Here is a 24,753-nt window from a genome sequence, read left to right on the forward strand (position 1 = left end):
GTAGGAAAGTACCAAAATGCCATCAATTTTCATCGACCTCAACCCCTTCCTTAATTTACCCTATCCATCCTACATCTAATACCAATTACTACTGTATAATTTCACAACATTCATCATTTTTAACTATATTAATATTGGGAGGAAAAAAGAAGAATGACATAGGTAAAAGATTACCGATCGTTTTTTTTTTTTTTTTTTTTCTCATTAAGTCATTCTGTTAACTGCTAAGATTAAGTGAAAAATAAACAACCAGAAGTCTCAATGGATAGTGATAGTAAAACTACTCTACCGCTCATATAATAATAACATTTGCCAAATGTGACAAATCAAGATGTTACATTTGATTTCGACATTTGAAAGAACCTTTTCATAATAATGATGTTACATTTGATTTCAACATTTCAAATTTTACGCACAAAAAATACATGTAGAGTTAAAGAATTGTAAGTTGATTTTGCTTAAAGTGAAAGTGTACACAAGAATAACAAGTTAAAGGTACACATTAAATGAACCTTAATTTGTGTGCGATATAGATAAATAAATAAATAACGATAGTAACCTGTTACCGGCCTTGATTAAATCGACTCAAAAATATCGCGAAAATTTTGCAACTTTTTTTTTCTGGGAATTTTTTTTGAAATATATATTAAATAGAGTGACAAGTGCCAACTATTAATATAAATGCAGAGTTTAGAATTTAGATTACACACAGACTGGCAACTATTAATAGATATGAGTGTTACTTAAGATTACAATTTATGAAGGGGTAGATTGGTCTATTTAAGGTTTTGATGACTAACCTGCATAGAGGTAGGTACATTCTGGAGAAGAGCTCCTGGATAAGGTAATCAGGAGATGGTAATGTACTTTACATGTTTACCAAATTACAAAAAAACCAAGCTTCATGGATACCTGTTTAACCATAAAAAAGATATGATTGGTAAAAAATATAGATTAATTATATCAAAAGGTTCAAATTACTTACAGAAAGAAAGTGATGTTAATTACTCCATGATTTGGTGATGATTTAGTTCGTTTAGTAGTTCAGTTAAAGATCCTGTAGTGTCGTTCACAATGTCATCTTTGCCCCTGCATACTAGCAGCTGTTCTTGAAGAGATTGCACCAGTGCTTTAAGCTTTTGAATTTGTTTCTCTTGAGATAGGATTATCTGCAATAGGGAGATAAAATAAATAAACAGTTGAGAACTTGAGATGTATAAAATGTACTTGATGTTTGCACGATTAAAAATACTTTTTTGTGGTAATTTTTAAGAAAGCTTGAAACTTTTTAGTGATCATTGACTTTCTTTTAGTCGTTGACATGTTTGTGAGAAGTTGTAATAAGGAGACATGCTAGGGGTAATTCAGTAATTGTCCTCTTAGGTTGGTCCAGGGGAAATTAAAGAGGTTGTTAGAAGCGTTAGTCGGTTAGCGTTGGTTTGAAGTGAATTGAAGGTTCTTTGGAGTTGGGAGAGTCTTGACCTCTCAAAAGTCAAGGAATCCTGTAATTGTGCCTTTTTGATTCAATCATACAGCTATATCAGTATCTCAATTCTTGCAATTTAATACCTAGTCTATACCATTTTCAATCCATCATAATAAATGAGACTACAACTCCTTGTAAGTTATACTGTTACACATCACAACAAACTAGTGTGTCGAAGAGGAATAATGGAGTTTTCAGGGAATGGTTAATTCCATGTTATCATAATAAAGGCTTATAGGTTCTATGTTATAAAGCCTAATGATTTTATTTCAGTTAATACCATTATAGAATCAAAAGATGCAATTTTTTCATGAGAATTGGTTCTCACTTATACGTAAAGAGTACTCCTATATATCCAAATGTGAAGCATATGCCCAATATGGGTGAAGCTATATCACAACTTGAGCTAAAAGATTATTTGTTGCTTAATGCAATGTCCAGAAAGCACGAGGTCAGATATTGCTAATGAGATAAGAAAGGCAAGTATAGTAACCCTAGTACTCATTGTTGGCCAACAATCAGGTGCTTAATAACCTCAAGAAAACTATGAATCATAGAATCTACATATTTTTCCATAGAATCTAAATATTATTCCATTATCAATCAAATATATGGCATTTCCTTTTATCTAAAGTGACAAAAAAAATTAAAGGGTTGTGACAAAAGAGAAGATGTATACGAGATTAAAAGGATTAACATAGTGGAATAGTCACAAAAGCCTTTAGTTAAGACCTATTAAACTTTAATTGTTATAATCCATGCAAAGCCTTCACATTCAAACCTTCATGGTCAAAAGGTGGTCTTCAAAGACTACAATCATATGAAATTGTATCATCATCCAACCACTATCAGTAAAGTTACTCTTTAAACAATTATAAATTTTGTTTTATAAAGGTATTAATTAACTAACCAGATTACTAACAAATAAAAAAAAATCAATTTATTCCTTACTACGTATCAACCTTTTAGGTGGATTCAATTTATCAACCTTTAATAGATTACTAGCTTGACTGGGATAGGCCACCTAATAGAGACTCGGATCCAGGCCCAGTTGTAGACGAGCCCACAGGCCCAACGAATTGGAAAGTTTACAAAAGAATATACTTCAAGAACACCAAAAGGAAGTCACATGCAAGTGAATAACTGGTTGAAGGAGTTGCATACTGAGGAGATTAGAAATAGAGTCCACATTTTGTAATTTGGCATGTTGGTTACTTTTGTCTAGCTTCGGCTTACAGCTTTTGCAAAGAGAGGGTTTTGTATGCTGAAACCTTCTATTGTGTTTATCTATCTATTTAATCATTAGTTTTGTGTTCCAGTTCAATCTATCCTATGTTTATTATTGAAAACCAATAACAGGGGATAGATTGAATTTGAACACCAAACTAATGATTAACCAGAAAGACAAACACAATAAAAGGTTTCAACATACAGAATCTTCTCCTTGCCCAAACTCTAAGTTGAAACTAGACAAATGTAACCAACATGCCAAATTACAAAACATGGACTCTGATTCAAATCTCCCCACTATGCAACTGCTCCAACCAGTTATTCACTTGCACCTGACTTTCCTTTGGTGTTCTTAAAGTATTTTCTTTTGTAAACTTTCCAGTTTGTTTCGTCTTTAGATTACCCAAAGTAAAGTTCATGTAACCCCCCCGCTTATAGGGTCAAATTATGTCTTCAGATAAGTATCTACACACGAGACAAAAGATTATCCAATTTTTCAAAGGTACTCCTCACCCTTGCCTTGTTATTATTTGCAACACATCGTCATGATTTAGTTGTTAGCATTCTTAAGGAATGGACATGGGCAGGTCTGTTTGTTTTTGCCAAGAAAGTACTAGATATTTCCTTCACATATTTCTCCTCTAAGAATGTTTTACAATCCATACAGGGGTTATTTTAGAAATTGGTAACAAATTTGTCCAGCTCATAAGCAACCTCTATCATAGATTTGGCAGCTGCTACTGTTTTGGAGTTGCCTATATAAAGTTTAAACAATACAGGTGGCAGACCATAGATTGTGATGAACAAAGACAAACAGTAGCACTTGCTATTTAAAAGTTCAAGCAGCTCAATGTGTTTTCTCAATAGCATGAGTTTTGAACACTCAAAACACAAGATTGCTGAAAACATCCCTCATCCACCTCTGAGAATGTGTAATGACTCATGTATTGCTCCAGCTAATCCTAGTCATCCATGGTACATTCAAACATAATAATAGTTGCATCTACTGCAACTCTGCAAGTTAATCATAAAATACAACCAACTGCTAAATCATGAAACCTAATTCTTCACTTATTTGGAATGACAGTTTAAATATATACTGTAAGCCATGAAAGAATGAACATACTTCCCAGATTTAAATACAAGACGTGGAAGGTTCTAATTTTTCATAAGTTATCTAAGACTCTAAGTAATGAATAGAGAACTTCCCACATTTAGATCTCCCTTATACCAAACCTTAAACCCTCTGATGTGTTCATCTCTATGTATTGTTAACAGAGCATTTGTAATAACATTACACATTATCAGTTATCTTAGTCAGAGTTCACAAAAGGGAGAGAACAAGTAGTTGAAGACTTGCCTATTCTTTGATGGATTCTTCCCTCTCTAACACATATTGCTGCTTTTGTGAAAGAGCCAATGGCCTTGCTTCAACCTCATTTACAATATGCTGATTCCATTCAAATTGAGAAGTGAAGATCATCAACAACAGCAAGGAAACTAATAGAAGTGGCCTCGACATCGCCAAATTACCAACTCTTGTAATCACCTATCACCCTGATAAAAGAAATTTTCATTTTAGCTAAATTAGAAAACCCAAAACCTCAAACTTACTAATTCATGAAAAGTCTACAGATTTCTAGCTATTGAGAACTCATAGAAATCAAATTCATGGAAGTAATTCATCCCTATCTCCCTTCTCAGGTAAACCCTAATTATTTCTGCTTTCTGCTAGGTGGATTGCACGTGATGTCTCTTCCTACACAATCCAAAGGACAGAGTTGATTCTTTCCCCCAACTTAATGTTCTATATGAAACCAGAAGGAGGATGGAGATGAATTCATTTCTCCCTATCGGAATTCCACCTCACAACTCTCTAATTTACCAGAAGCGAACAGGGCCAGTGTGCGATGATTACTTGCAAAGTTAAATCAACTAATTCGAAGCCCTAGGAAACACATAGCATCATCTTCACACAAATTGATGAGTTCGTGGTGCAGCATCAAACCAACAAAATACTTTACTGGAAATGCAAAATACTTTACGGTAGTGTGTTCGACATTAATTCATGGATGTATGCATAAAATGCGCTTGAAATACAATTGAATTGAACAGTAAAAGAAGATTACCTTTGATGAAGATTAGTGTTCGTTGAAGACGGCGGAAACCGCGTGGATCGAAGATACCAAACCAGGTGTACGATTGAAATCCTTGTAAAATTTTGGGACTGATATTGCCAACTGCCAACTAACGTGGTAAGAGCATTTGTTTCAAAGAGACATCGTGGTCATACACAAAGGGATGTTTACTGTTTAGGGAACTTTCGGATCGGACTATATTTTTGATATTCAAGTCATAATCACTATCCAATATTGCTTCATGAGCAAAATAGAAAATTGCACAAATTGGTTGCTACTTCATGTAAATAATCCTAATTACATTTGAAACGACAATTTGTCACACAAAAAAAATAATCTTTAAAGATATATGAAAATTATACATCTATGGTATGCTTTGGAAAGGGCTAATCAACCGTAAGATTAGTGTCAAAGTGTCGGATGAGCTAGACTAGCTGGTACAATGGGTTGTCATTGTCCATATATAAATAAGTATGTAGGACAAGTATTTTTTTTCATTATCATTTAGTGAATGGTCTGAAGTATAAGGTTATATTGATAATCAATAACATGCATATCTTGTTGGATCATGACATTTTTCATAAATTTATCAAACCTTGTTAATGTACCGTATATCAGATCATGTTAGACATTTTTCATAAATTTATCAGACCTTGTTAATGTGTGGGGTATCACAAATTCAACCATGAGACGATAAAAAAGACCATGTATAGTTTAAGCATAAACTTAGAAGAAAAAATACAAATGTGTGTATATATATGTTCTTAGATGTATAAGAGTATAACTATTGATGTTATATCGGGATTATAATGACAAGTGGTGGTTAGCATGTAGTTATAAACGTTTTTCTGCACCAACAATATTGGAAAGTGTATTGGTACACTACTTAGGTTGTATCGATATGCAGTTCCTCGCATACTAATACACTATCAAACGTGTATTAACATGTCGCATGCATACCAAATACACATTTAACACTAAAAAGTATGACCACATCAACAAGTGTTGCATGTATACCCTTCAAGGGGTGATGCCCCTTGACCAAACCATTCGTCATGGTCATAACCTAACAAAGCATGTACAAATATTCTTTTTAAAGCTCCTTGAATATATCCAACTTAGCTTAAATCTCCTTTCGTCTCATGTAAACCTCACTTACTCAACATTTGTTGAAATTAAAATCACCAACACTATTCATCATGTTTATGAACAAACTCAGCATATTATTATGCTACATACGGCGTATCGAAGATAATATGGTTTTGGTTTATGAGCAGTTTGGGTGACCAACACAAAACATAATAACCCGTATCAGTTATCATCTTTCTATCTACATCTCACAACCATCTCAAACCATCCCGCAACTGATCATCTTTCTATTCCACATCATCCCACATAATTTTAATTAAAAAATAAAAAATGATAAAAATATACAACTAGTTATCATCTAATAATGATAACATTTCATTAAAAAATAAAAAAAATTACAAGGCTAAATAATAATTAAATTATTTCACTAAAATTACATAAATAACATACATTGTATTTATGAATCACTTTGCATTGCATAAACCACTTGGCTATTTATTAGAGAAAACTATTTGAAACTTCACACTCTTAAAAAACTAAAATCGATCAATATTGTCAAAAATTATACTATCTAAACCAAAGTTGAAAAAAGAACTAGAGGTTCATGATCCATAATGCAACTGGCCTCATTTTTCAGGGACGAATCTTGTAACTTATTATTGTAAGTCGACTAGCCGTGCCAGCAATGCAGCACACACGGCTTTTCTGTAAGAATTTTCTCACCAGTGAATATTAACAAAATCCAGAGTAACGTATAACTGTCACTGCATTAGGTACAGTTCTATATAGCATACATTTCTATATTTAGTATTTTTAGCTCTGAAAGAGGAATTTCCCTAAAAACACCGGTTCGTAGGCCGATGAGCCAACGTGCTTTTTATAAACGCCTTTTCCAGTTTTCCGTTAACAATCAATAACCGATAAAAAATCGATCACCGGCCACTGCCGGAGAGATGGGGAACGCACAGTCACCTGCCGCCGATCCTCGTTTCACCTCCGCTATCAGGTTTGCTATCACGTAATACATGCATTTTTGTTTGTTTGAGTTGCCACAAATCGTTAGTAAATCTTCTTCAAATTTACAGAGCTTTCTCTGAGAAGGAGCTTGGTGACCTAAAATCGTTGTTCGCATCTCTCGCTTCTCAGTCTCAAACAGACGGAAAATACATCTCGCTCTCTGTATTGAAGGTATCGTTTATTATCTGTGTTGTTTGGTTGTTCGTTTTCTGGAATATCTCTCTCCGATCAGAATTTATGAATTGATTTTTGTATTTTAGGCGTATTCTGGATTTAAAGGTCCTCTCGGTGATAGACTGTATGATTTAGTTACTCAGAATCGAAAAGATCAAAAACTAACATTTGAAGACCTTGTAATTGCTAAAGTAAGTTATCTTTCTGCACCATTGTCTATGTGATTGGAATATTGTCAATTCTTTTGTTTCCTGTTAATGGTTAATGTTATGTATCACAAACTACTAAACAGTAATTAGTTTTAAAACATTTGGTGATAAGCCTATAAGTTAAAAAGAACTTCAGCTCTTAATCAGTACTTCCTCAAATCAACTTGTACTTATACATTGATCTGTAATTCAGGGAACTTATGAAAAAGGAACTAGAGATGAGATTGACGAATTTCTTTATCAACTTTGTGATGTTAATGGTGATGGCAATTTAGTGAGGTAAAAGGATTCAAGTCTTATCACTTTCAATGTACTTAATAATTATCTTTGGATGTGTATAGTTGGTTGCCTATTTGCTATCTTCTTCAAGAATTCCTTCACATTTCTGCTTCTTGCAGGTCTGACCTCGAAGCTGTAATAAGTGAAATACTTGAAACCATATCTTCTCATAAAAATTCTGAACCCTCATCAATTAGCGTATTCCTTGAAGCTGCCAACTTTACAAAGGACAATGAAGGAAGTCCTGAAAAAAGCATGTCTTTTGAAGATTTCAGAAACTGGAGTCACCTTGTTCCATCTGCCAGAAAATTTCTTACAAAATTGTTAAAGCCATCTTCTTCTGGTATTCATTCATCTTTCCATTATGATGCATTGTTATTTGCTCTACATGTTTCAACTCATAAGATACACAATATTTCCCACAGGTTCTCAAGTTCCTCAATTGATCCACCAGGACATTGATTCTAATATGCTGTTATTAAAAGAGGAATATGCTTGGCACATAGGAGGAGCTCTTTCACATCAAGAATTAGGCGAATGGAGAATTTTGTATCATAGTTCACTTAATGGACTAAGTTTCAATACATTCATGGGCAATATTTCGTGGGTAGCCTACTTCCTCCATTTTTTTTTTTTTTGTCTTTTAAGCAAAGTCATTTAGGTTTTTTGAGTTTTTATATTCATTACATATATCTATGCAGAAATGCTGAAGGGCCAACTGTGTTAATTATCAAGGACAAGGAAGGGTATATATATGGAGGTTATGCTTCACAACCTTGGGAGAAGCATGCTGACTTTTATGGGGACATGAAATCTTTTTTATTCCAATTATACCCTAAAGCATCTATTTATCGACCTACTGGTGCCAACAACAGTATACAATGGGTAAGTTATGTTCTGTTTTTTTTTTTTTTTTTCTGAATGAACTGTTTGAATGTGAATGAATGACCATTTTACCCTTCTGTTTAGAGGTAATGTGGAATAACAAATGACTGTTTATTTGATAACTGTTAAAATTGGAAATTGTATATAATAAGTTCTTTGTCAATCTAGCATATTTGGAACAAAAATAAAAACATACCATTGATATTAGGAACAAAAAAGCGGAAAGAAAGGGTAGGAAGGTAAAAATGGCATAAAGTGATCCCTTTCATTTAACCCTTTAAGACCTGCTGTGTGTATTAGTAAAAAAGAAACACCTTTATATAATTGTCTTCATTATGTAGAAACTAAACACCATATCAACAAAAAAACTGACAGAAATAAATAAAATTATTTTCAGTTTCAATTTATTACAGCTATCAAATAAACAGTCCTTTGTTACTCCTAATTAGCTCTAACCAAAAGGGTAAAATGGTCATTTATTCAAATTCATACAACACATAATGAGAGAAAGAGTAAGAAAAACACAGGATTTTTTTTCCTGATAAAGTTGTGTATAGGTAAAGTGGCTCAATGGATAATAATATATGCTGGATATAGTGTTGTGTACATTAAGCCTGTTTCTTTTCTAAATTAAATAAATAGTCTGACTGAAACTAAATGACCATTTTACCCTTACATTCCAAAAACCATATATCACAATATTCATCAATTTTAAAGTGAGAGGAGTTGGGAGGAAAAAAGAAAAGGGCAAACAGGTATAGCTGCTTAGCCCATTAAGCCCATTAAGTCAAAACAAACAATCCCTTAATCTTCTTCTTAATGTTCTTATTACTCCATTTATCACAATTTTTTACACATATTTTTGTTCATTTTTATACAGTGTGGTGTAAACTTCAGTTCAGATAGCATCCCAAATGGCATTGGTTTTGGGGGACGTGCAAATCATTTCAACTTATTTATTTCAGCAAACTTTGATAGTGGTCATACTTTCACTGGAGCAACATTCAACAATCCTTGTCTCTCAAAAAGCAACTTGATATACCCTGAAGTCATTGAATATTGGGGAGTTGTACCAAAAGGATTTCAACAAGATAAACAAGAGGGCCTCAAAGGTAGTGTGCTTGAAAGATTTAAAGAAGATCGCAATATGCTTAATTTGGTTGGGTTAGCAAATTCAAGCAACTGATAAATGAAAAAAAATGTGGAAGCATATATTTTCGGCTTTTTTATGGTGTTTTGTTTTGTGAAATAAGCTTATTGTATGATGGGATTGTATTGATGTTAATATGAAGACTTGGTTTCACTTCAACCTTTGTTGGAATCAGATTGTTTTTGTCTTGGTTGCATTGTCTTACACTTGTTTTGGCTCCATTTTTACCCACTAGAGTTCGAGATCACTTATTGTTAGATTGTTTGGAGCTTTGGATACATAACTTGTAAAACATAAACTACACTTAAACTTCAGTATTTCATGAAAATAAAAAACTTAGGTATTGGTTCATACTTAATAACATTATACAACCTATAAAACATAAACTACTCTTAATTCTTAAACTTCAATATTTCATTAATATAAAAAAAATATATATATAAAAAAAAAACCTTGGAAATTTTTTCATACATTACGTAACTTGATAAATGAAGAGCATGATCTTAGATAGGAACTATCTAGTTCATCTGTCATCACATCAGTGGCAAACATGATACAATATCATATCTATCATCTTTTTTAAATATTGTTAATTAATTGCATATAGCAATATTATTTCTATATAATATTTTTACAGAAATATGTTATTACTTATTGAGCAACAAGTTGTTCCTGATATTGATGGATGGAATTTGGTAAATGAAGAGCATGATCTTAGATCGGTAAGTCTTTTTCACTACAAACATAAATTATAGAAAATTACTATATGTGAATAAGTCTTTTTCTCATTAATTTGCAGCAAATTGACTAGAGTGAGACACTGTCTTCATAATGAAGGTATTGTAATTCTTCGAATATACTATTTATGTGGAACTGTATTTTTTTCGGGGGACCATTACCACAACAAAATCAAATTTAGTGGCAACATAGAAAATTTCAAAAAGTGGACCAAACTTGCAATTTCGGGTAAAACACAGGGACCATTCTTGTAATTGACTCGTTGGATTATGATTTCATGACTAGAGTCTGATTCTTGGTTTTTCTTGTAATTGACGGGTTGCCTTTGTAATTGATGAATGACTTGGTGCTAAGAAATATGGGATATATACATTAAAGTTTCAATATTTTCATCGATTTTATAAGAAAGTCCTAAACTTTATTTTTTTGACAGTAAAGTCCAAATTACCGGCAGTTTTTGACACTTTTACCCTTTTTTCCGGTTAGCCAGTAATTAGGATTTTTTTGTCAAAAAAGTAAAGTTTAGGACTTTTTTGTCAAATCGTCAATTAGGACTTTACTGTCAAAAAAATAAAGTTTAGGATATTCTTGTCAAATCGTTGAAAATATTGGGACTTTAGTGTATTTTCGTAACCCAAGAACTTTTAATTGTGACTTTTGTTGCAACACCACTGTTTTTCTTACCATCATCATCTTTACCCTAACACAATCACGATCATGAGAAACATATGCAAAAGAGAGAGCGAGAAATGGTGAAAAGACTTGTAAAACTTTCTTCTTGCTTCGCCACGATCAGGAGAAACACAACCCTGGTTATTATCTTCATTTTTTCAATGTCGGTTTGTTGAGATTAAAAGAACGATTTAACAAGAAACAAATGTTAAAGATTTCAATAGGATCTAGCTGACTAGAGAATGTTTCAATAACTCTTATGCTTAGGCCATCCACATCAGTGCAATGCCACTAATCTTTCAATTGCGCCACATCAGCTTTGCAATGACTACCCACATCAGTGCAATAACACTCATCTTTCAAAAGTGGTCCCCACTGCCACATCTACAACTATTTAATTAATCAAAAAATTCTTAATATATTATATATTACTTTATAATTTAAGAAATAAAATATATAATATAATAAACGATATATATATATATATATATATATATATATATATATATATATATATATATATATATATGAGTGTGTGTGGAATATGTATTATATATAATATATAAATAATAAGAATAGAATATTAATGTTTCATTTGCAAGCCTTGCAACTGTTACAAGATAATGGTCTACGTGGCCTTTGATTTTCATTTGCAAGACCAATTTGCATGGTCTACGTGGCCTTTGATTTTCATTTGCAAGACCAATTTGTGAGCCGATATGGGTGCTCTTAAAGAAATATCATATTATTAAATTTCTAACCAAAAAAACGGATATATACACTAAAGTTCCAATATTTTTAACGATTTGATAAGAATATCCTAAACTTTATTTTTTTGACAGTAAAATCCTAATTGACGATTTAACAAAAAAGTCCTAAACTTTATTTTTTGACAAAAAAGTCCTAATTACCGGCTAACCGGAAAAAAGGGTAAAAGTGTCAAAAATTGCCGGTAATTTGGACTTTACTGTCAAAAAAATAAAGTTTAGGATTTTTTTGTCAAATCGATGAAAATATTAGGACTTTACTGTATATATCCCAAGAAATATTCACAAAAGGTGACACTTCTTTTTTGAAGATCAACAAAAATATATTTCTAAAGTTTGGAAACAAATGTATTTCTTTTGGGGTTAATGTCATAAAAACCCTCAAGTTTTCAGGGTTTTGTCGGTTTTGCCCAAAGTTGAATTTTATGTCCGTTTTTACCCTAACATTTTCGAAAAATGTTCGATTTTACCCTTTTACCGGTGATAACAGGTTTTCCAGGTTACCATTATATTAAATTCGCAAAAAACCCTTAAGTTTACCGTTTTTTTGCATTTTTACCCTTAAGTTTATAATTTTTTTACACTTTTACCCTAAGTAATTTTTTTCATAATATACGTATTTATGCAGAAAAATCGTATTTATATACGAAAAAATGTTTAATTAAATTTTGTATTTATATTTTTTTTAATGTTATATATATATATATATATATATATATATATATATATATATATATATATTTGTTTGTGTGTGTGTGTGTGTGTGTTTTTGCAAGGTTATACCCTTTAAAAATATAAATAATATTTTTAAAATTATGAATGCATGTTTTATAGATATAGTTTTTAGAAGTATAAATACATATTTTTACATTTTTATATATTAATATGTATCTATACTTCTAAAAATATATTTATACTTTTAAAAAAAACATATATCAAAATACATATTTACACTTCTAAAAATATATGTATATACTTATATAAACATATTTATGATTGAACAAGTTTTTTATTGATATGTATATTTTTAAATACATAAAAATACGTATTTGTAGTTCTAAAAACATATTAATTTGTGTTTTTTTACATCTTAAATTGTTTATCCAAGAAAACACACACACACACACACACACACACACACACACACACATATATATATATATATATATATATATATATATATATATAAAGAAATAACATTAAAAAAATGTAAATACAATATTTAATTAAAACTTTTTCGTATATAAATATGATTTTTCTGCATGAATACGTATAATATGAAAAAAAATACATAGGGTAAAAGTGTAAAAAAAATTATAAACTTAAGGGTAAAAACGTAAAGAAACTGTAAACTTAAGAGTTTTTTGTGAAGTTAATATAATCGTAACCTGTTATCACCGGTAAAAGGGTAAAAACGAACATTTTTTGGAAAATATTAGGGTAAAAACGGATATAAAATTCAACTTTGGACAAAACCGACAAAACCTTACAAACTTGAGAGTTTTTATAACATTAACCCTTTCTTTTGCATGTTAATTTACTTAAGTGACGTCATGCTTGAAGACCAAAAAATGTAGTTTATCAAATTATTATTAAAATGAATTGTTTTCCTCTCAAATAATCAGGTTCTACAATGGCTGCAAATTCTTGCAGATAAGTGTGCATATAATACAAGGTAAAATGGATACATCTAACCAGACGGGTTAGGACTTGTTTCTCTATTAAGTTGTTCTTTCTGCATTAAGTTACATGAAACACATATATAGCTTACTTGATAAGTCATGTCCACATCAAGTATGTTAAGTACAAAAGAACTAATATGTATATTTGTTTCTCTGTTACGTTGTTGGCAGTAGAGGTTTAGCTTTGAAACTTAATAAATAGCAACCTAATCTCATTGATATGTTAATTATTATAGCCTTCTACTTTCATTTCTTGGTATTACCGCTTTCTACATTGATTTGTTTATTGTACAATCTAATCTTGTTGTATGAAGGGTTTGTGCTGATTAGTTTCCTCACATCTCCTAAAATTCATTGAACCCAAAAACTACAACGGTTTGTTAATTATGAACGCACTTGACTTTAGAAGATCCCATTCTCTTCTCGATCTTCGAGAGTTCTTGGTAGTTGGTAAAACATAAAATAGCGAAATCAGTCAAACGGCAAAATTCATAAAAGTGAAAGACTATGGCCCAAAGTTGAAATGGGCTTTCGTCAATTATGTGATACACAGTTTGGCAAATTCTTGTTTTGTTACTTGATAAATCAAATATAATCACAATCTATTAGATGTTATGGCATTTAATATTTAATAGTTTTTATAAGTTGTAAAGGCGAATCATTTCTTATTCCTCAACAACCAAAACGTCAAAAACATACGATTTCTTTTATATGTCGTTAACACCAATGATGAGTAAAAATATACAGTCTATAAAAAAATAGATAAATCATTTTTCCTTTTCTTTTCTTACAACATGAGTACGTAACTTTTTTTCCTTAATTTTAGAACTCGAGAACATAACGCTTAGGTGTTTGAAATCATGAAAGAAAATGGATGAAACATTTTAGCTGAATTTCTATCAAGAAGTTTAAAAAGTGTGTTAATTCGACTAAAATCAATTGAAATAGTTCGAGTAATAACATTGATTTATTGTTAAAAGAATTATTACATTTTATATTAACAATGACATTTATTTTATTTGAAAATATATAATATACATGACTTTCATACTATCACAACCCCAACTCTAAGGTTGTGACTATAAACTGTAAGCTTAAACAATGGAACTGTTACTAAATGATACATTAAAAATCTTACAATCTACTCAAAGAAATCTTATTGTAAGCATACTACATGGTAAAACAAACTGAAATCCCCTGAAGGTCTTCTACAGCTTCTCCATACCCTTTGAACTTTAAGCCATGCCACCTCCTGAGATACGTGTTAAGTTAAGTTAATGATTAATTCTTTAATTTTTTTAAGTTAAATATGTTAATAAGACTTTCTTTGCTAAAATGCATATTTGACTTGACATATAATTTAATTAAAGTTTTTGATAAATGACAAAAAAACAACAAGTAATAGTTGATAATATATACAAAGTTGAGATGTATGACAGTTAATCCCACAAAGATCTTGTTACGATTGCTTTGATTTACAAATATCAGTTTAAAAAATATGGAATCATTGTACCTTAGTTTCTCCTCGCGTTACGAAGTGGACTTACCCATTTGTCATTCTTCTTTGTGAACCGATCACTATATCTTGCATGTAGAAAGTTCCCGACAACAATCCCAACAATCAACCCACTTCCAACTCCACAGAATACGATGATCCAATCAATTGCTTCACTTGGGAGGAGAGACTCAGACACATTGCTTGTTGGTGGAAGTCTTGACACCTTTAAATAATCTTTACATTCCTTGGATAATGGTTGTCCACATAATCGGGGATTCCCTATGTAGGAGTTGTTATCAAATGTACCAAATTGTTTTCCTTTGGATATGCGCCCCTCAAGTCGGTTGAATGACACGTTGAAAATTTCAAGGAAGCCAAGTTGCACCAACCGTTGAGGAATTTCCTCAGATAGCTTGTTTTGAGAGAGATCCAAAGCTTCAAGATTCTTTAGGTTCCCCAGAGATGGCAAGATGCGTCCAGTAAAATGATTGTTGGAAAGATTTAGTGCTTGAAGCCCTTGAAGAGCTTGGAGTGATGCTGGGATTTCTCCTTCAAAATTGTTACACGAGAGATTAATGGACATATCTATTGTTAAAATATGTTCGTACTCTGTTCTGACACCTTTGTGTATCAATGTCGCGGTGTATGGAAAATTTGAATAAGTCGTTTTAGTGGATATCTCTGATTTCATAACAGATGATACACCAAGATTGTTGGAGCTCATGGCACTCCAAGTTTGGAAGTAGTTTTCGTGCAACTGACCACTGAAATTGTTGTTAGAGAGGTCTATGATCCTCAACTTAGGGAAGTGTATGGAACCTTGAATTGGACCATAAAGTTTGTTTGATCGCAAAACGAGAACTTGAATCTTGGCAAGAGTTCCCAGCCAAGAAGGAAAGACGTCATGAAAAGAGTTATCTCCAAGAGAGAGAACCTCTAAATTGGTACAATTTGTCAATGATCTTGGCAGCTGACCTGTAAATCTATTTTCGCTCAAATCAAGATCTGTCAACAGGCTTCCAGGCGTACAAGCATTCATCATATTTCTATGGAAGTTATTTCGTCTAAGATTCAAAAACATTAACGAATTGCTTAAGCTACCCAAACACGAAGGAAGTGTTCCGCTCATGTAGTTAGAAGACAAATCTAACATTCGAAGAGATTTCAAGCCACATAATGATGATGGTATTTCTCCTGTCAGGTTATTATGTGATATATCATAAAGAACTGTGGTTTGTGGTGGAATTGGTAGTTGTCCAGTGATGGAGTTGTGTGAAAGGTCAAAAAACTGTAATGTTTCCCGGCTGTTGTTCCAGATCCACACGGGTACCCGACCATCAATTTTGTTGTCGTTAAGAAGTAAGCCATGCAGTTTATTTTGGAAGCGCAAGAAGGAAGGAAATTCCTTCAGATTGCATGCTGAAAGTCCTAACGTATCCAGTTCTGGTAAAGTGGTATGGGTGTAGTTGTTGGTGGCTACTAATGATATTTTATTATGACCTAACCAGAGTGTTTGGAGTTTGTTGAGTCCTAGGAACATGTCGAGTTCTACCCTACCACTGAAATTGTTTGTACCTAGGTTAAGATACTCAAGATTTTTGAAGATTGAAAATGTGTTTGGAATTGGTCCTTCCAATTGATTCGTATCAAGATTCAAACTTTTTAGTTGGGTAAGGTTGAACAACCAGGATGGTATACGACCAATAAGAGAATTATTTTTCATTCCTATTACACTTAGTTTAGTTAGGTTGGCAAGAAAGAGAGGGATTTCACCTTTTACGTTCATATCATTTAGATAGAGTTCACGAAGTGTAGTCAGCCTTCCAAGCCAATTGGGAAAGCGTCCTTTCTCAAATTTGTTACCAGTATGTTCCAAAACATCAAGTTTCAAAAGACTTACCAACGAAGGAACTGAGCCTGTGAACTTATTGTCACCAAGAGTCAAGTAAGTGAGTTGCGTCAAGTTAGAGAGTGAACCTGGAATACGCCCCGAGAAAGAGCATTCACTAAGGGACAAGACTGTTAAATGCTTCAGGTGGCTTAGGGATTCTGGTATAATCCCAAAGAAACCTGTGAAAGGTAGTATCACCTTTTCAAGTGAGCTGTTGTTAGGGAATTCATGAAAGGATCCTGTGAGGTGGGTATTGTTTGCCAAATTAAGAACTTGCAACTTTGGTAGCTCAAATATGGATGCAGGGAATTTATTCTGAAGGGAACACTCTCTTAGCTTGATTGACCTCAAAGAAGAAAAGTTGGCTAAGAAATGAGGTACAGAAGAACTAATGTCAACCCCCGAGAGATGGAGCTCTTCAAGCCCTGTTAAGTTTTGCACTAGGTTCTTGAGGCTAGGATTGTGAAGCTTTAGTGAATTCCTTGACAGGTCTAAAGAAGTCAACTGAATCAGCTGCGAGATTCCATTCGGGATTTGGCCACTAAACCCAGAATCAGAGAGATCAAGGCTTTTTAATTGCTTTAGACGACCAATCTCAGATGGGATTTGAGATTCACCAAAGTCGTTCATGGAAAGGTTGAGTCTCTGAAGATGAACAAGGCTGAAGAGGGTGCTGCTGGAGTTGATACGCCCACAAAGAGAGCTATCGCTTAAATCAAGGCCGATCACATGACCATACTGATCATGGACATTGTTGCATGCCACCCCCTCCCATGAACAACAATCAAAACTAGTGTTCCATGAATGGAGCACTTGAGAGCCATAAGCAACACAAGCAACATCATCTTGATGAATTATGGTTTGCTTAAACTGGAACAAGGCTGAGCATTCTTCATCATGGCTTAGTGATGATCCAGTGCATGTTACTGTCACCAACACGTATAGAATGGAGATGGTTTGCAAGAACTTGAAGTGATTCATGTATGGAGTCATGAGAAAAAGGTTTATTTGTTAATGATCTCTGGACATACGAAGTTCATAATTACATTATATAGACCATGAGTCAGTTTAACATTCAAGCATAACTAGATAAGTTGTCGACATGGTTGTGGGTAAGAGTGAAGGGGAACCAATAATAGATATCGGCGTATAGCTGAAAAATCAACTAATATAGCCAAAGACAAAAGACCTTTGAGATTTTTAAAAATAGACTAAATACAATGAAAAAAGTTTATTAGTTTATTTGTAAAATATAATTCAATTATTAAAGTATCTGTTTTAGTTTTTTTTTTCTTCTTAAATTTGACAGCTTGGAATGTTAAAGAACAATCGGTTATTCTTGTAGAGTTGTAGTGTTTTTAAATAATTTAGTATATATTGCTCTTACCTTGATTAGTTGGTATTTTATGTTGTTTTTCCTAACTATGTGAAGGCATGATTGAAAAAAATTAGAAGTTAATTTGTGAATAGCGGAAATATAGGGGATGAAGGTCGACCCCTTTTTAGCATTTTATCAAGTGTTGTTTAAATAAAATATGGGTAAGGGTGGAATCAATAAAAGGTATTTTTGGAAAATCAACTAATAGAGCCAAAGAAAAAAAGACTTTGAAATTTAAAAAATAGAGTAAATACAAGTGAAAAAGATTTTTAGTGGGTATTGCATTTGATATTCTTGGATCTTATTGATGATGTTGTGTTCTGTTTTAATGTTGTTTTCTCTTTGTTATTATTGGTAATTTGCACATGAATACATTGTTAGGGGGCTAGATTTTATTATTATCATTATCAATTAGCTTATTTCTATCGACCAATATCTATTTTTTTGTAACATCCCATTGATCAAGTTTCTTAGTTGGCAAGTTAGATAATACTATTCATAAGGCGGTCACAAATCGAATAAAGAAACTCAGTAGAGGGTATTGTAGGCACTATCTCTTATTTTTCTTTCTTTTGGTTATTTTTAATAATAATTCAGTCTGGTTTGTGTCGTCTTGGAGTCCGTCAAATTATGGTGAAATGAAGATTGAATTGCTAGTCACATCTTCAAATCTAAACCTTATTATAGAATATACACATGAGCATGAAGATTCATTCTTCTTCTAATAGTTTTTTCTCTTGGTGTATCACATCTATCATTTCCCGTGAATATAATGTTCAGCCTCCCATATCTAGGTTCCATTTAGTAGGCAAAGACAAAAAAAAATGGCCTCGTATCAAAGCAATCAATATACATGGGTATGTCTCATCTAAACATATATTTAGCTCTACGAGATAGAATTGAGCATCATGCCACTCATGTTCTCTTTCTTACTACCATTTTAAAATATATAAGTCTGTAAATTCTCCAAGTTGGTTCCTATATAAAATAAAAGTTCGTATAAATATGTTTGAACTCTCAAACGTTTTGGCTGAGTGTCATTAAACCATGTCATGCCAATTATGGCTGGCCCTAGTCATGTGTGGGGTGTGCGACCGCACAGAACCCGTGTCGTATTGGAGGCCTGAACTTTTTTTTTTTACATAAATTAAAATTAACGACAGATTAGTGAGAGACAGATCAATGACAATTTTTTTTTTTAATTTTATAACAATTATCGACTTATCGTTGTATTAAAGATGTTTTCTTTATTAAAAAAATATATTTTTAGAGCCCATTTTTGTCTTTTGCACAAGACTTTTAAAATTAACGGACCAACTATGATGTCAATACTTTGTTAGTTTTGATGAGTTAGTGACATCATGATAGAAATTCGTGATTCATGACTTACTTCTCGACTTAGTATTTCTTTTATCATATATTATATCGTAATGTTTCAAAAAAATTGTTATATTTGTATTTATATCAATGACCAATACTATAGCAGTCATAAAATTCGGTGGAAAATTTTCAAACATTTTATAAGTACTAAAATGCACGTTCAGTCCCTATTTTCAAAAATTAACTCGGACCGTCCTAGGTTTCAATTTCCTTGCACAGTAAATCCCTGTCATCGTTAGTGGTTTCCGTTTAAGTGCCCCAAATACACGTTTAGTCCCCCGTTTCTTTTAAATTTATCATTTCAGTCCATCTTTTCTTTATAAAAGACTATATTGCCATTTTCTATTTATTTTTCATTTATTTATAATTCATCAATTAAACTAGATTAATTATAAATTTTAAAAACTTATATCATTTTCATTTCTCTCTCTCTCTCTCTCTCTCTCTATATATATATATATATATATATATATATATATCATCTTAGTCAATTCGGGCAACCACCTCCTATCATCGCCAACAACCATCTCCTTTCATCGCCGGCACCTCCTCTAACCACCATCATGCACCACCAATTTGATATTAGAACCAAAATCTAAACTCAAACCTAAATTCGATACTAGAACCATAATATGAAACATATAATCAATACTAAATCCTAATCTAAAATCTTTAAACGTCACTGATTTTCAAGATGAAGTCCCCAACCCCAAAAATCAATCATGAAATCCCAACATCGATGCAAAATCTAGAGGGAGTGATATGTAGAATCGAAACCCTACATTTGTGTCCTATCTTCTTTCTCAACTCATGCAACCACCACTTGTCACCACCGAAGAAGAGAGAAGATTTGTCTGAATATAGATCCGTGAATGGAGTGTAGATGTGAAATCTAAATATAAATGGGTTGTTAATGGTGTACCCTAAATCACATATTTAAACAGAGAAGATAAGAGATGATAGCGGCAAAAAGAGTTGTTGGTGGCGTACCCTAAATCACATATCCGAATAAATTTATTATCGGAATATAGATCTTCGACTCTCTTTCCCTCTGTCTTGGCATCGCACAAGCACACACATACAATGTATGTGTGTTTTGTGTTTCTTTGTTTTGGTGAGGTTACCGTCTCCGACACTTAATGATCCGACGGTAGTTATAATGTTAGAGCTTTTTAGGAGTTGATCTTAGAAGAAAAAAAAAAAAAAAAAAAAAAAAAAAAAAAAAAAAAAAAAAGGGACAAAGATATATTGAGTTAGAATTTTAGGGTAGGTGGGATGGGGGTGGAATCTAATTTGTGGTAAATACAATATAAATTATAATTAGATTGAAAACAAAATAGTGAGGGTAATATAGTTATTTTATGTCCATTAAGGATACAATATGCAAATTTAAACAAATTAAGGATGAAACGTGCAAATTTTAAACAAACGGGGGACGATCCTAACAAGCGTGCAAGACACGTGTGACAATGTAACGGCAACCACTAACGGCTAACGACGTTAGGGACTAACCGTGTAAGGAAATGGCAACTTAGGGACGATCCGGGTTAATTTTTGAAAATAAAGACGAACGTGCATTTTAACACCTACACAAGGAAAGATTCGTGTAATTTACTCTTATAAGTATTACCATCGTTGACATACAATAGTCTCATAATGCTCTTCCATACCTTTAAAATTTGATTATTATTTTTATTATTTGAGCAATACAAAACAACGATAAATGTTGGAAAATAAATTTGTGATAAAATAAAGGGAGCTTGATATAGTACTTGTAAAGTCGTATGTAACTCTTGAGGACGAGTCCAATTGAGCAACGTCTATAGTGAATGTATTTTCCATCATATTCCGTTAATTCTTGTTGCTCACACAAACGTCCAACCATTAGGTAAAGAGAATTTCACATAGTGACATATATTATATGTATTGATTTTTAAACTTCTTTTTCCTTTTCTTTTATAAAAAACTTTTCTCTTTTTGTTGTTCGATAAGTTTGTTTCTAGATATCAAGTCATTTAATATTCTACACTTTGATTGAAAATAACATTTTGAACAACCAAGTTGAAAATATAACATAAATTATAATATTTTCCATACATATTGGATTCAAAGCAGCGTCATTTGTTTAACTGTGTTGGTATTATTAATATCATTGTCTAGTGTTATACAAAAGAATTTTTCTTTATACTAAAGTGCTCATTACTCTAATTAAATTACCATATGTTTATTCATCCTATGCTTATGAGGAAAGGTTTTGAAAGAAAGAATTCATTTTTTCAAAAACTATGTTTTTGAATCAATCAAATGTACCAAAGAACTCCTTTAAGTTCGAATGAATTTATTGAAAAATTTCAACTGCTTCATATCTTTAGGTCATATGACTTACTTGACAAAACCCAACTGTAAAGCTTTATTGATAAACTTAAACAAAAAAAAATTCGAAGGACGATTTTTTTATATAACTAATTGCATAGATAATTGCCATGTTATGTCATTATTGTAACACCATATTTGCACTACATTAACATTACCTACTTGTGCATGAATAGGCAATACGTCAACATTTTTCTTTTGACATGAAGCCTAATAATATAAAAACTAAACTAAATTATTTTTAAGGAAACCAAAAACGTATGTTATTACTTTAGTGTAAGTTATAATTAACCACACTTTTAACAACCTAGTTTAGTTTATATTTAGTAAATTGCTTTAGCCAAAAACCCAAATCGCTTATCAATTCCAATAAAAATACGTTTGACCACCACTCTCCCGATTATATCTACTAGTATTACAATCGAACTTTATTGATTGTTAATGTTGTAATACATTCATTCTATGTGGTCTGTTATCAAACTTTGTAACAGATGTTGTATTGAATGTTTATGAAATGCATCATGTTGGCTGATGAATGATGCTATTGATAACAAGATACTGTCTCCTAACCTAGAATTAACAAAAACATGGCAACATTGTCATTTGTCAATTGCTCGAATGCAATCCACAATCCACATATAACAAGAAAGCCCATGTTCAAGATCAAGCAAAACCAAATCTTGACAACCCAACAACAAGCAAAATGCATTAACTTAGAGCACAATTCAAAACTAAGATAGTATTTGATTAAAGAAAAGCATTCAAAGGCAATATCTGAATAACAAAAGTGCATAGATTTTGTCTTAAAACCATCACAAAACGTAATTCATATCTAGTACTCAAAATTAACCTACAAATTTAAAATTCAGTACCTTCTCCCAGCTCCACCTCCATATCCACCACGACCACCACCATACGCACCTGGTATCGATGCGGAAACCAACGGAGTGTCCTCCTTGAGGACAATTCCAGGAAGCTCGCTCATTCCAAGAGATGCAAGCAAGTCAATGGTCTCTTTGTCGACCTCGATGCGATCTGTTTTAATGGCGGATTCATCGGGGACAAAGTCCATACGGCGTTCTCTCTCTTCCTCTTGTAGCTTGAGCGAGATGCCTCTGACAGGCCCCTTCTGGATGCGCTTCATCAGGTGAGTGGAGAATCCGGCGATCTTGTTGCGGAGGCGCTTAGATGGGATGATGGCAACTTCTTCCAGGATTTTCTTGTTGGTGTGGAAATCGAGTGTCATTTTGGAGTAGTAACGCTCGATTACTAAGCGGGATGATTTCTTGACGGTTTTGGTACGAACACGACCCATTTTTCACGGCGGAGAGAGGAAGGCGGAGACGAGAATGCGACGGCGGCCGGTAGGCAGAGGAGAGTTTGCTCAGATTGACGCAAGGAAGAAAGATTAGGGTTTCGGGATTGAGCACGAGACTTTATAAATTATATGCCTGTAATTTTGGGTCTAGTGGGCTAAATTTGGGCTCACATTGGACGACAAATATCCATTTTTGGGGTTTTGTTTGGATGCAACATTTTCCATTTGGGTCTGGTGGGCTAAATTTGGGCTCACCATACCGTGTCATTTTTTTTTTATAAAATTTATTTGTTATGATATTTGCTTTATTTTTTTATGGGAGCTAGTGGTTTTGAATTATAGAATTTCACATATTTGGTCAATATTTTAAAGTCTAAAACACTGTTAGTTTTGTGATGGAAAATGATTCGTACACAACAATTTTTCTCCATATATAAAAATTTATGTATTAGGCCGGACGGAGCGGGCGCGGGGAACGGAAGCGGGGAGCTTCCCGCCCGGCGGAACACCGCACCGTCGGCGCGGGAAAGAGATGTGCACGAAACGGAGAGGGGAGCCTCTCCCGCTCTCTCTCTCTCTCTCTCTCTCTCTCTTGCTGCGATTGGCCGACCCTTTTTTTTATTATTTTTTTTTGTTGAAAAACAACCGTTGAATAATGGTAAAAAATGTAATTTTTTTTTTTGCTGTAACGGCTAGTTTTGTTTTTATTTGTTTGTTTGTGTCTTTTTTATCCTTTTACCACTACTATAAATACATACATATAACTTAAAAACATCACACTATCCTCTATTCTCTCTACTTTATATCAACAAAAAAAAATGAATCCCGACAAGCAAATCCCAACTTCCGATCGAAGGAAAAAAAGCCATGGTTCGAGTATAAACATCCCTCCTCGCAACATTTTGCTATCGATTCATCCCCGCAAGGAGTTTACCGTCCCCAACTCGATGCTCCCATTCAATCCCCACTACAATTCCAATACCAAAATGTTGGCCAATATTACCCGATGCAAGTTCCAAATGTTCCGTCGCAAATGTTTTCAAACTTTGTTGTGTTTCCGGATCAACAATCGCCAAATCAACCTCAACCCCAAACTCAAACTGAAACTCAAACCCAAACCCCACACCACCACCAACTTGTCGATGAATCGGATGACGCGGAAGAAGAAGACATGGTTCCCGAAACTCAACCAACACCACCACCACAAAGACGTAAAGGGAAAAAACAAGTGCGCGAGGGTGTCGCACAACCGGGAAGACAAAAGCCGACAGCATGGGTTCCACACGAAGAGCTAGTTTTGGTCAAAGCTTGGGTTGATATTTCTGAAGATTCGATTCAGGGAAACGCACAATCGGGAGAACATTTTTGGTTTCGCATTTTAGAACGATTTCGAGAGGAG

At 33.1% G+C, this 24,753-nt stretch overlaps 4 protein-coding genes across 4 annotated transcripts; 1 reads left to right on the plus strand and 3 right to left on the minus strand.

Moving 5' to 3' along the window:
* Positions 1–469: 469 nt before the first annotated feature.
* LOC145155372 (uncharacterized) lies at positions 470–5,073 on the minus strand. The gene is made up of 4 exons (XM_079075594.1): positions 4,846–5,073; positions 4,077–4,273; positions 986–1,169; positions 470–912 (listed from the first exon to the last, which is right to left on the minus strand). Exon 2 carries the CDS (start codon positions 4,236–4,238, stop codon positions 4,077–4,079), a length of 162 nt encoding a protein of 53 aa, XP_078931720.1. The 5' UTR covers positions 4,239–4,273; positions 4,846–5,073; the 3' UTR covers positions 470–912; positions 986–1,169.
* Positions 5,074–6,829: 1,756 nt separating this feature from the next.
* Positions 6,830–9,816, plus strand: LOC145155388 (TLD-domain containing nucleolar protein). The gene is made up of 8 exons (XM_079075595.1): positions 6,830–6,949; positions 7,029–7,131; positions 7,221–7,325; positions 7,537–7,622; positions 7,742–7,965; positions 8,048–8,225; positions 8,324–8,507; positions 9,388–9,816. The coding sequence occupies exons 1-8, from the start codon at positions 6,897–6,899 to the stop codon at positions 9,691–9,693; spliced, it is 1,239 nt and encodes a 412-aa protein (XP_078931721.1). The 5' UTR covers positions 6,830–6,896; the 3' UTR covers positions 9,694–9,816.
* A 5,214-nt stretch (positions 9,817–15,030) lies between these two features.
* Positions 15,031–17,886, minus strand: LOC145118796 (receptor-like protein 7). The gene has a single exon (XM_079054462.1). The coding sequence runs from the start codon at positions 17,884–17,886 to the stop codon at positions 15,031–15,033; it is 2,856 nt and encodes a 951-aa protein (XP_078910588.1).
* Positions 17,887–22,760: 4,874 nt separating this feature from the next.
* On the minus strand, positions 22,761–23,464 carry LOC145155404 (small ribosomal subunit protein eS17-like). Its single transcript, XM_079075596.1, has one exon. It carries the CDS (start codon positions 23,349–23,351, stop codon positions 22,902–22,904), a length of 450 nt encoding a protein of 149 aa, XP_078931722.1. The 5' UTR covers positions 23,352–23,464; the 3' UTR covers positions 22,761–22,901.
* Between the last annotated feature and the right edge of the window lie 1,289 nt (positions 23,465–24,753).

The sequence above is a fragment of the Lactuca virosa genome, chromosome 1 (genome assembly GCF_052849685.1).
Source record: "Lactuca virosa cultivar CGN04683 chromosome 1, Lactuca_virosa_CGN04683_v6, whole genome shotgun sequence".
Lineage (NCBI taxonomy): Eukaryota > Viridiplantae > Streptophyta > Magnoliopsida > Asterales > Asteraceae > Lactuca > Lactuca virosa.